This window comes from Amphibalanus amphitrite, unplaced genomic scaffold (assembly GCF_019059575.1).
Source record: "Amphibalanus amphitrite isolate SeventyFive unplaced genomic scaffold, NRLGWU_Aamphi_draft 001997F_arrow, whole genome shotgun sequence".
NCBI lineage: Eukaryota > Metazoa > Arthropoda > Thecostraca > Balanomorpha > Balanidae > Amphibalanus > Amphibalanus amphitrite.
Genome location: NW_024883490.1, coordinates 6,641 through 19,011, shown reverse-complemented (window position 1 = coordinate 19,011; position 12,371 = coordinate 6,641). Strand labels below are relative to the sequence as shown.

The 12,371-nt window shown below is 53.5% G+C and overlaps 1 protein-coding gene across 1 annotated transcript; it reads right to left on the bottom strand.

Moving 5' to 3' along the window:
• Window positions 1-204: 204 nt before the first annotated feature.
• Window positions 205-5,452, bottom strand: LOC122376051. The gene is made up of 2 exons (XM_043355720.1): window positions 1,144-5,452; window positions 205-613 (listed from the first exon to the last, which is right to left on the bottom strand). Exons 1-2 carry the CDS (start codon window positions 4,784-4,786, stop codon window positions 348-350), a joined length of 3,909 nt encoding a protein of 1,302 aa, XP_043211655.1. The 5' UTR covers window positions 4,787-5,452; the 3' UTR covers window positions 205-347.
• Window positions 5,453-12,371: the final 6,919 nt, after the last annotated feature.

The following is a 12,371-nucleotide window of genomic DNA, read 5'->3' as shown; positions in this document are numbered from 1 at the left end:
CCCAATTTGCAGGTTGCAAATTCCTTAACACACTACGAACATCCAACAACAAAAAACGGCACTTCTGCTACGACGGCTATCGTCGCTCACACGCGAGTATTCACTCAGGGCTCCTCGACCGGGAATCACTCTCGGTATGCAGACAGCTGGGCTCTGGCTGTGAATCAGTCCGCATGAGGAGGATCACCCGGCTCACTGGCCGAATCTTCAAGCTTCCACCGATCTGCACCGAGACCTTGCGGACAAGGCCGTCCGCGCCCGGGTGCACGTTGACAACCCGACCGAGCGGCCAGCGCGGCCGCGGCTCTGCGTCGTCCATCACCGAGACGACGTCGCCCGGACGTAGGTTAGGCCGCCGGTGCTGCCATTTCTGGCGCTCTTGCATCGCCGCTGTCGTTAAGATCTCCCTCCTCCACCTCGTCCAGAACTGGTTCGCCAGGAACTGGACCCGCCGCCAGCGTTGTCGGACGTACAAGTCTACGGGGGTGAAGGACCCTGGATAGGGGGTTGCTACTCGACCTTTGAGAGTTAGTAACTGATTGGGGCTGAGGGGCGTAAGCGTTTCGTCTGGAGAGCTTGACACGTATGTTAGTGGGCGGCTGTTGACGATTGCCTCGGCCTCGGTGAGCAGCGTCCGGAACAGCTCGTCGTCCATCGTGTGGCCATGCGTGGTCAATAGAGCTGTGAGAACCGTCCTCGCGCTGCGGATCATGCGCTCCCAAACGCCGCCCATTGAGGAGGCGTGAGGCGGATTGAAGTTAAACTCGCACCAGTCGCACTCCGATTTCAGCAGTTCACCTCTGATGTAGGTATGATCGTCCTTCTTCAGTGATTCCTCCAACAGGTTCTTTCCGCCAACGAAGTTCGTTCCGTTATCACAGAACAATGTCCTGACTAACCCTCTACGGCTGGTGAAGCGCTTGAAGGCGTTCAAGAATGAGTCCGCTGACATCGAGTTTGCAGATTCCAAGTGAATGGCACGAGACGCTAGGCATGTAAACAATACACCCCACCGCTTGACCTGGCTCCTTCTTTCTTTGATATAGAAGGGTCCGAAGCAGTCCACGGCACAGTGCGTGAATGGCTCCGCAGGCTCGGTACGCTCTGGAGGCAGGTCAGCCATCTTCTGCTCCTGCGGCTTGCCTCGTAGCCGCTTGCATGTGACGCAGCTCAGAATGTGGCTGCTCACAGCAGAACGGCCGCCGACAATCCAGTAGCCGGCCGCTCGGAGTTCATTGAGCGTCGAACCTCGGCCAGAGTGGCCCGTCTTCTCGTGGTAGTGCTTCACTAGCAGCTCTGTGACGTGACTGTGCCTAGGTAGAATCGCTGGGTGACTGACTTCTGGTGACATCGCGCTTCTGCTGATCCGGCCACCGACGCGAATAACTCCGTCCTTGTCCAAATACGGATCCAGGCGGAAGAGACGCGACTTCTTGGAGAACTTCTTTTCATTTTTTGCTGTGCTAAGGAGCGCGTACTCATCTTGAAACGCCTCCTTCTGTGTTGCTTTCAAGATCTCGGTTTCTCCGCGATGGAGCTCCTCCACCGTGAGGGGCTTGCCGACTCGTAGATCCTGACTGTAGACTTTTGCTGTTGTGCACCGACCGGCGTTCACTTTTGCTGCTAGTACATGCTTGTAGCGTACGCAGAGCGCTACAGACTTCTTGGCTCGGTGCCAGTTGGAGAAGTACGTCATTCTTCTCGGTAGGTCGGACATTGGAGCTTCTGCGGCATCTTGCTTGTCCTTAGACCGTTCACCCGTCACCTTGTGGCTTTCATCTTGTGGTGTGACAGGCGTCAGGTTCTCATCTCCTTCACTGGATGCGCAGAGCTCGTTGACTTCCTTCATCATCGTCTTCTCTTTTGACATCTTCTCCTTCGTCATCTTCTTCTTCTTCTCTTGCTTCTGGCTGGTCACTGTCTGGAACGTGGACCGCTTGACTTCTGGATCTTCGTCCGCTACGCCGAACTGTTCCTTCGTTACTGGCAGGTTCTGCTGGGCTGTCAGGAATGGTGGTCCGTGCCACCAGAGACTGCTCTCAATCAGCTCGGCGACTGTTGCACCTCTAGAGGCGAGGTCTGCTGGGTTCATCTTGGACTCTATGTAGAGCCACTGTTCTGGGTTGGTTGACTGTCGTATCTCTTGCACCCTGTTGGCGACGAGTCCCACTATTCCCCAGCCGAGCATCGTTCTCACCGCCCACGGGTCGTCGTTGTCTCCAGGGATGATCTCTCTGGGCTTGATGGCTCTGGCACAGTTAATGCCGAGCAGTAGACCGATCTCCGCATCCGCGAACTCGTCGTGGATGTCGTCTGCAAGCTGGCGGAGATGGGGCCACTTCTCGCAGGTTTTGGGTTGCGGTATCAGACTGCGATCAGCTGGTATGTGAGCACGAGTGTACATGTCTGGAAGATCTGTTACACTGCCGTCAGCCAGACTCTCGATGCGAAGATCCTTCACTAACTGACTTGAGAATGATGTCGTGCCGGCCATGGTACTGAGCTCCAGCTCTACTTCTGAGCCGCTGACTTGTAGCGTCTTGCAGACTGAGTCAGTCATGAAGCTGGCGTCCGACTGAGCGTCCAGTAGCGCGTACGTGATGAGCGCGCGCTCCGGACGGTGCCTGTGGAAGACCTTTACTGGCACGATCATTGTGTGACAGTGAGATGAGTTGTGCTCCTGCATGTCGCCTAGACTGGATCGCAATGTTGTCGCTTTTGCTGACGTCTCCGGGGACGCACGCTGTTGCGACTCTCTTGCTTGCGATGTCTTCCGTGTGTCTTCCTTTGTCTTGATTTGGATGACGTCATCGTGCAGCAGAGATGGGTGGAGACGCTGACAGACTGAACACCTCTCTTTCCTGCGGCAGTCACGCCACATGTGGCCGGGTCGCAGGCAGCCTCGGCACAGCCTCCTCTCTTCAACTGCGTGTCTTCTGTCTGTGAGCGTCATCTTGATGAACTTGCTGCATGCAGTCACTGAGTGGTCAGCACCACAGATGACACACTGTCTGCTTCTGGTGACAGACTTCTCTCTCGCTGGGTTACTCTGATGACCACACGCGTTGCAGACCTCAGCGGACGATGAGAAGGTGTGCACCTTTCCTCGAGGTCTTGCTCCCCTGGTGTCAGCTTCACCTTCCATCTGCATGCTGACAGGACCGCACGCGATCCGAGCTTCGGTGGTTATGAAGTCCACGAACGCTGCAAACGTTGGGTACCGAGGAGAGCGCCCGAACACGCTACTGTCCACGACGCGTTTCCACCTGTCGGAGACGTAGTATGGCAATTTCTTCAGCACCAGTTGCACTGTGTACGGGTCGTCCAGCGTCCTCATACCAGCAATGGCACTTGAGGCCATCAGACAGTGTTCCAGGAAGTCTGCCAACTGTTGAAGTCCCTTGTTGTCTCCTCCTCTGATCACCGGCCAGTCTCGCAGTCGCTTGGAGTACGAGTTCGCCAGCAGGTAGTCGTTGCCATACCGACTGACCAATTTCTCTTTGGCCTTGGTGTAGGCGTCGCTTGTTCTTAGATGTAAGAACCCGGCGATTGCACTGTGGGCGGCGCCGTCAGTATATCTTCCCAAGAAGTGGAGCCGTTCTATGGGGCATGAAGTTCTGTGTTCCACGTAGGTTTCAAACCCTTTGATCCAGACTGGAAACTTCTCGATGTTACCAGTGAACAGTTCAGGCTCCAAGACTGGCAGGCGGTTCTCGTTGTTCTTCTCAGTGAGGAGCTTCGCCAGGGTTGACAGAACGTCAACTGCTGAGGATGACTGGTTGAGTTGGTCTCTTGCAGGTTGCTGATTACTGATGTCTCCAGGCCCTGCAACAGCTCCAGCCTGTGGAACAGGATAGGGAGGAAGCATGGGCATGGATGCAGTAACATCCCTTGCAGCATCAGATGAGACATTGAGGTGGGTTGCTGGCGGCAGCTGTGCTGTCGCATCAGTGGAGGCGTTGAAGCGAGTCGTTGACAGCAGCTGTGTTGTCTCATCAGTGCAGGTGTTGAAGCGGCCTGCTGACAGCAGCTGTGCTGTCTCGTCGGTGCAGGCGTTGAAGTGGCCTGCTGACGGCAGCTGTGCTGTCTCACCAGTGGAGGTGATGAGACGGGTTGCTGGCAGCAGCTGTGTTGACTCCTGAGCGCACATCCCCTCACCTTCCTCGAACTTCAGCAGTGCTGCACTCTTAGCCTCCAGGATGCTCTTTTCCTCTTCTACTTGCAGCTGCTCCATCTTCCACTTCAACTCCTGTTGCTGTCGTTCGATGGCTAGGCGTTGCTTCGTAGCTGCTTCCTTTGCCATCAACTCTGCTCTTCTCTGTCCCTCCTCCAGACGCAGAAGACCTATTCGGGAGCGAACAGAGCCTGAGGATCTGCCTGATGCTGACGGAGCAACAGCTGCCTTGTGTGTTGGGTCTGTTGGTTCCAGTTTGTTTTCCATCTTCAGTTTCATCTCGTTGAACTTGCAGAGGACTTGCCTGTGCTCTTCTGTGTGTGGTTCCTTGGCGTCTTCATCTAATAGAGCTCGTAGATCTGCTTCTGTTTGCACGAACATGACATAGTTCCTTTTCCATGAGATGTAGGCGGTTCGAAGAGCTTCATCTGGTCTTGTGCCACTTGTTTCTGTTTCTTCTAGTGCCTTTACAATCTCATTTCCCACCTTGATTAGACTCCTTTCACATTTCTTGTAGACATCTTGTTTCAAGCTCAGCTGATAGGCTTTGCCAGCCTCTGTCATCTTTCTCACTCTTGTCGTGTCAACGTTGCCTTGATTTGAGTCCGCCATGTTCTGGGACTGGTTAGTGGGGCGACATCTACGAACTACAAATTCTACATGAGAATTGGAACAGGTTTCAGCATTATTTAGTACAGGAAAAATGACACTGGTTAAAAACTACATTGGGCCGATACAAGGAGAGTTTTCTACTGATACGGCTTTGGCAGGTAAACAGGTTGTTAGCTTTCAGATTCTATTAGGTAACTGCGTAGGTGACAGGTGTAACGGAGGTGTAACGCAGGTGTAACGGAGGTGTAACGTAGAAAACCTGAGAAACACACAGAAAGAAACCCACATCATAAATATGAACATAAATCATAACACTAAGTGACTTATGAGCATGAAAAACATCCGAAATATAGGTAAATTAGGTAAATCGGTTATCAACGTGAGAAATCAATGTATGGAAACGATATCACAGATTGTATCCATAGGTAACAACATAAGCTGATAAATAGGTAACAAAACGACAATATTCTTTGATTCATACATACTCTGTCCCGAATCTGGCCGGGTGCCAAACTCTGTTCATGGCATGATGACTGCCAAAGCGAAAATGGCGTCCTCGACCACGCCGCCGGTGAAAAGCAAATACGTCTCTGCCGCGCAGCTGACGCCGCGACTTCAGTGAGTCGCAACCACTAAATATCACTTGACCAGCGGTGGAGCAGCGCCGCTACAATTCCCGATGCATGTGGGTGACCCCTTATGCACGTGCCACGTGCAAAACGAAGGGGTGTCAGTTTTGTAATAGTTGCAATATCTCGGTAACTACTTGGCCGATTGCGCTTGAAGTTGGCAATGTTGGCATGTAGGTAGGGGCACCCACTAGGCAATGCATATCCATTATCCATGTGCCAGAGTTGGGGTGCTACTGCACGTGCGCACGTGCAGGGGTCGATTCCAGATCTCGAGAACGGCAGGACCGATTGCGCTCAAATTTGGTACGCAGTTAGGGACCGGTTAGTAGGGTGCCGTGCAAAAGTCACTTGGGACCCATTTTGCACGTGCGCATGTGCAGGGTGCCGCTTCCAGATCTCGAGAACGGCTGGGCCGATCATGTCCTCAAATTTGGCAAATCGCTGGAGACCGGTTAGTAGGGTGCTGAGCTGACTGCTGTGCACACGTCAGTTGGGGATACCCCCTCACAATTTCGCATGTGCAAGGCCCACCCTCTCGCTCGCTCCGTTAGTCGCCCCAAAAGGCGTTATACTGGTATCGTAAGCTTTACATGCCATGCCGATCTCCTTTCGGCCTTCGCCTTGTCGACAAAGGCCGCCAGTGGCGGATCCAAGGGGGGGTCACATGGGTCATGCCCCCCCCCTTGAGGCCCGGGGGCCCAAAGACCTGCCCAGGGGCGGATCCAGGAAAACTCCAAGGGGAGGGTCATGAATCGAAGTGGTGCCCCTACCTATACCCAAAATTAAAAACTCAACGGATTTCGTCCACTTCATTTTGGTGGTGCCCCCATTTTCAGTTTTTTATTTTTATTTTTTATTTTTAGTCAGTATCTTACCTCTTAGCCACAACCACATTTACCAATTGTAAGCAAGTATACATATATGAATGTGCTATGTGTATATATGTTGTGGACGCTGAGTAATGAGTACTTACCAGGAACGTTATCAGGTAAGCAAATCGTTGTTAGTCCGACGAACTTGACCCTGGCGTCTAAAGGGTCTGTCCTTGACACTTCAGGCTTGTCAGGGGCACCAAAGTCCTTCCAGGGACACCACAAACCTGTCAGGGGCACCTACGGCCTTGTAGGGGCGCCACAGGCCCGCCAGGGGCACCACAGGCCTGCCAGGAAGCAGGGGCACCACAGGTCTAGCAAGTATACACGACAGGCCTGTCAGGGGCACAACGGGCCTGTTGGGCCCATGAGCACCCCTAGGGGCAGGGGCACCACAGTCCTTCCAGGGGCACCGCAGGCCTGTGAGGGGCACCAGCGGCCTAGCAGGGGCACCAGTCAACACAGGCCTGCCAGGGGCACCAGAGGCCTGCCAGGAGCACCACCGACCTCGCAGGGGTAACTTGGGCCTGTCAGGGCCCAGGGGCACCACGGGCCTGTCGAGAGGCACTTCAGGCTTTTCAGGGGCACCATAGTCCTCTCAGGGCGCAGGGGTAGCAGGGGCACCAGAGGCCTGCCAGGGGCACTACAGGCCTAGCAAGGGCACCACTGGTCTATCAGGGGCACCACGAGCCTGTCATAGCCAGGCATCTCAGGCTTGTCAAGGCCCAGCGGCACCACAGGTCTGTGAGGGGCACCAGCGACCTAGCAGGGGCACCAGTCAACACAGGTCTGCCAGGGGCGCCACAGACCTGCCAGGGGCACCACAGACCTGCCAGGGGCACCAGAGGCCTGCCAGGGGCACCACCGGCCTCGCAGGGGCACCTTGGGCCTGTCAGGGGCACGACGGGCCTGCCGAGGGGCACTTCAGACTTGTCAGGGGCACCAGTCCTCTCCGGGCGCAGGGGCACCAGAGGCCTGCCAGGGGCACCAGCGGCCTAGCAAGGGCACCAGAGGCCTGCCAGGGGCACCACAGGCCTAACAAGGGCACCACGGGCCTGTCAGGGGCACCTCAGGCTTGTCAGGGCCCAGGGACACCACAGTCCTTCCAAGGGCACCGCAAGCCTGTCAGGGGCACCAGAGGCCTGCCAGGGGCACCACAGGCCTAGCAAGGGCACCTCTGGCCTGTCAGGGGCACCTCAGGCTTGTCAGGGCCCAGGGGCACCACAGTCCTTCCAGGGGCATTACAAGCCTGTCAGGGGCACCAGAGGCCTAGCAAGGGCACCACAGGCCTGCCATGGACACCACAGGCCTGCCAGGGGCACCACCGGCCTTACAGGGGCGCCTCAGGCCTGTCAGGGGCACCACGTGCCTGCCGGGGACACTTCAGGCTTGTCAGGGGCGTTACAGTCCTGGCAGGGCCCAGGGGCACCAGGCCCGTGGTGTCGCTGCTAGGCCTGTGGTGCCCCTGGCGGTCCTGTGGTGCCCCTGTCAGGACTGTGATACCCCTGATAGGCCGGTGGTGCCCCTGGAAGGTCTTTGGGCCCCCGGGCCTCAAGGGGGGGGGGGCATGATCCATGTGACCCCCCCCTTGGATCCGCCCCTGGCACCAGTTGAGGGCGGGCCACTGCGGCCGCTCGCTCCAATACCTGCACCGGATGTGCCGCCGCCCGCCACCCCTCCGCGGCATGCCTGCAGTGCCCCGATAAGCAGTGGCGGCGGAACACCTTCAATTAAGGGGGGGGGGGGCACTGCCGATTTTTGGTCCCATTCTTTCCATGCAACGCCTATAGGGCTAATGTTAAAATGCCCAAATCAAAGGGGGCACGGTGCCCCGGTGCCCTCCCCGTTCCGGGCCGCCTATGCCGATAAGCGGTGCCCCCCCCCCCCCATGGCGCTCTGTGCCGTGTGCCCAGTGCCGGGAAGAGGCGGACGTGCCGGAGTACGTGTTGTTCCGCTGCCCGGCCCTCGCTGGCGCCCGCCTGCGGCAAACGGGCAGCGCCAGCAATCAGCATCCCCATCGACCCGTCGCGGCTGCGGGACGCCGATCTTGTGGCTGCTTTGGAGGCCGGCTACCTGCGCCATAGGGAGCCTCTTGGGCGGCTTTGGTCTTCCGTAAGGAGGTCTCAGGGGGACAAACAACAACAACACAACAACAACATGGCCTAGGCGCTTTGCCCCACTCTACACTATACCTACCGAGGATTATAGCATGGATGAAAGAACCTGGATAGGAAACTCCTATTCCTTCAACATTACGGGCAGCGTTCCGGGCGATCGACCTGCCACCTAGCGTTCGGTAAGTATCGGGACTGGAAACTCCCGCCGTTAAGCATTACGGCCTATGGGGGACGCGGGGCGGCATGTTTTGAAACGGGTATTAGACCGCAATGCGGATTTATTTTTAGGTTTAGAAGCTATTTACGACAGACAAAATTGATTAGGCTATCGAATGAGACCAAAACTATTATTGTCCGTTCCGCACAAAAGTCGTACACGAGGGCCGAATACAGGCGACCGTGAAAAAGAGGGCCATTTCTAGTGTTTTTCTTTTACGCGGCGCCGGTGAACGCGTACGCGGCGCCAGTGAATGCGCGGCAGACGCGGCTCCCGCTGCCGCCGCGTGTGCCCTCGGGCACTTACCGAAGGGAACGCAATCAGCTGTTAGTTTCCAATCCAGGTTCTCCTTCATCCATGATTATAGCATTAATTACTATGTAGAAACTGTGCTTTAAAAACACGGCAATAGTTTCCCCTGAATACCTAAGGTATAGGCAGGTATAGGTACTCGTTTGGTTCTCCAGGCAATGCAAAACAGAAACACCTTGGCTTTATCAATGGACTATTGTCTATTTGTAGTTGTACATACATATCTCAGTTGTGCTGTGTGCAGCGTTTTAAGGCGACTGTCCTGCCCTCTTCCGTTAATAAAATAAACCGACAAACCTGACGCGGAAATTAGGAACGGCGCAGTCACAATCATAACACAAACATTTCGTTTGTGGGTGGTGTGGAGGGCGCGGGCGCGGATCGGCGGATCGATAAGCTGTTGTGGTTGCCGTGTTGATACGAGCTCGGTTCTTCTGCAATTTTACGACTTTTTTTTTCGTATTTATCTTGCTCTTCATTCCTAGCGGCTTTTTGAAGTTGGAGGTCTTGTGATCAGCGAGGATGGCGGATCAGGAGCTGCGTAGGCGTCACCCCAATGAGAAGGGCGACCCCGATATTGACAGCGAGGTAAGTAGTGTTCTAAATAGGTATAATAATATTTATGTATTTTTTGTGTGTCTGTCCATGTCCATGTGTATCCATTCTGTCCATGTCCATGGCCCTGTTTCACAGCCCGACACTGCGCGCGCTGGGAGCTGAGGCATACCCCTGACGTCACTTGAATGATGTTGCATGCGATCCGTTAGCTTATGGTAAGTCGCGTTTCGAACAGAGACCTTGAAGACCCTAGCATCTACCAATTGAACAGAAGTTTGAGTGCGAATACTGCTAGCGTGCGGATCGTGCTGGCGCCGCGGTGCTAGCGTTTTGCGATGACGTCATAGCGTAGCGTCAGAGGGAAGTTTGTTGATATTGCCATGGAAACCCAACGCGCCGGCGCGCGCAGCGCACTGCAGCGCTCCGCCGTGAAACAGGGCCCATGTGTATCCATGTGTGTCAAAGTTCTTGCTGGGTGGCGTAAAATTGCAAATCATGCGTTCTTGACTCCCAACCGACAGGTTCGGAAAGTCTGACCTCTGTTGCCAACCTTGATAGTTGCTACCTAGCACTAGCAATAGCCATGGGCATTAGCCACTTCTAAGAATGGATGTGACAATGCCACAGTAAAGTGTGTCAGAAATGCTGGTGAGCCAAATCAGCTTTGTACCCCAACCCTATAACCTAACTGGAAATTGAAATAGGTATTGTTAGTTATTCCCTGACCAATCCCATTTTGTCTCATGTCAATTTTTGGGGCAATGATGCAGTATACATCTGTTACCACAATGTGTTATTTGGCCCTAACCTGCTTTATGCCTAATATACACCACAATATGAGTAGGTATCTGCATTGTGTATCAGGCACCAGCCACCAGCTGAGTGCAGTGCCTCGACTCATATAGTAAGATCCCTGAGATTGCCATGCTGTGCAGATTGTTGTAGTGGAATCAGGGTGTCTGAGTGCAAGTTTTGGCAAGCCCCAATCAGTAGCCACACACAATTAGATATTATGAGTGCAGACTAAAAAGGCATTTAATTTATGTGTCCTTTAGTTAAGCCTTCTATGAGTGATGTTGATTTTTGCTACCTGCCTTATGGCTGTTGTGGTCATCACAACGGCCATAAGGTAAAGGGGTTGGGTGTGGCAGACCCCTCAGCTGTTCATCTAAGGTCAATGGCCATAACCTGACCTTCACGCTCACCAAAAGTCTACAGAAACATGCCACAGATAGAAGGTCGTTTTGGGCGGGGTAATGAATTTTCAGGGAAGGAAGGTGTAAAGTTGAATGTTGTTTGTTGTTTGCTCGATTGTATTATTCATTAAAAGGCGCCTCTTGCACACTCATCACGATTCGTCGCTTTTAACACGGGTTATTCTTGAAAAACCGGGTGGATATGCTAGATTCCCTGCCTCCCCCTTGTTACTACGAGGGTGAAGGCAAGATTCGCTACCTATCGGCAAACAATGGTAAAGTGAGCTTTTATCGCCGGCATAACCCATTTGTGGCTGAAGTCTGGATCGAATAGGGAACATCGCAGAAACTGTTCAACCGAACTGTCCCAGCTGTCCGGCCAGCCCAGAGTCTACGGACTATTTATCCAGTGAGCTCTTTGGACGCCGGCTTAGTTAGAAACTCACCCCACTATTATTTCACGGACCTGCCACGTTCCCTTGCCTTCCAGAAGGGCCGCTGTTAAAACTTCTCAGGGCCTTGTTAAAAGGTACCGCGCTACCCGCCGCTACCACTTACCAATACCAATACCAATACCAATTTGTATTCAGGCAAATCCACTCATAGTGGCTATTCCTTGCCATCAGTCAAGTTGTGAAATGCAGTAATATACCTAAAAAGACATTCACACTTTCCATATGCACATAAACTAAAACGGGCATAATAAAAAGGGAAAAACTAAAATAACCCTCGCCCGTATTGGTGTTTTTCCAGCCGCGAACGTATAAGGGGGGGGGGGGGTCCGTTGGACCCCCCCTTGCCGTTTCGCCCCTGATCAAGCTAGAGCTTCGCGGAAAAAACGAGCGTGTTGCCCGTAGTGGTGTCAATTACGGAAAATCGGAATACCGATACCAAACCAAATACCAACCAAAACCGTGGGGAAATACCGAAACCAAACCAACTTGGGAAAATGAGGGAAATACCAACTTTTTACCGATTTCTTAGCCTCTTAAACATTAGTGAGGGTTAATGCTACCAACAAAATACCAAACACATTACGATTAAAATACCAAATACCAAGTTGGTATCGGTTTGGTATCGGTATACCAAAAAGTTGGTATCCGATTGACATCTCTAGTTGCCCGTGACGAGAGGAAGCCGATGATACCCAATTTTAAGGTCCTAGGTCATTGGTTGACCTTGCAGGTCAGGTCAATAACCCCAAAGGCGGGAAAATCGGGACCTGTTAGAACTTCGTAAAGTGTGGCTGCTATGGGGTTTTTCGGGGTGCTGATCACGAATATCATGTTAGTTTTGATCACAGATGATGTCTTCATGTATTTAGGCCAGGTCGGGTCAGGTCAGGTCAGGTCAACCAGTAAGGGTATTCGTAGTGGGTGGCAACCGCCTCTGACAGCTTCGTAACATGTTACGAAGGCACCAAAACTACTTCGTAAATGTTCATATGGTTGCTAAATTCGAATTCAGCTCCAAAAACTGGCCTAGAAACATGTAAAACTCGAAAAAGTGAACCGAGGTCATCAAAGGTCAGTGACCTGACCTGACATCAGATGACCTTAACACCCACCCTAATGCATGGGGGCAACATCATATCACATGTTTGAACGCTTGAAACCACGAAAAGACTGCAAACGCGCGGCTAATGCGAGCCGACATAGGTACGCCGAATCACGATTCCAGC

Excerpts from the sequence above, each read along its gene's own strand:
- LOC122376051 (XM_043355720.1), bottom strand. The coding sequence starts at position 4,786 with ATGGCGGACTCAAATCAAGGCAACGTTGACACGACAAGAGTGAGAAAG. Across the intron at positions 614-1,143 it reads CACATGCAAGCGGCTACGAG|GCAATCGTCAACAGCCGCCC; the intron begins GCAAGCCGCAGG and ends ACCGAGGCCGAG.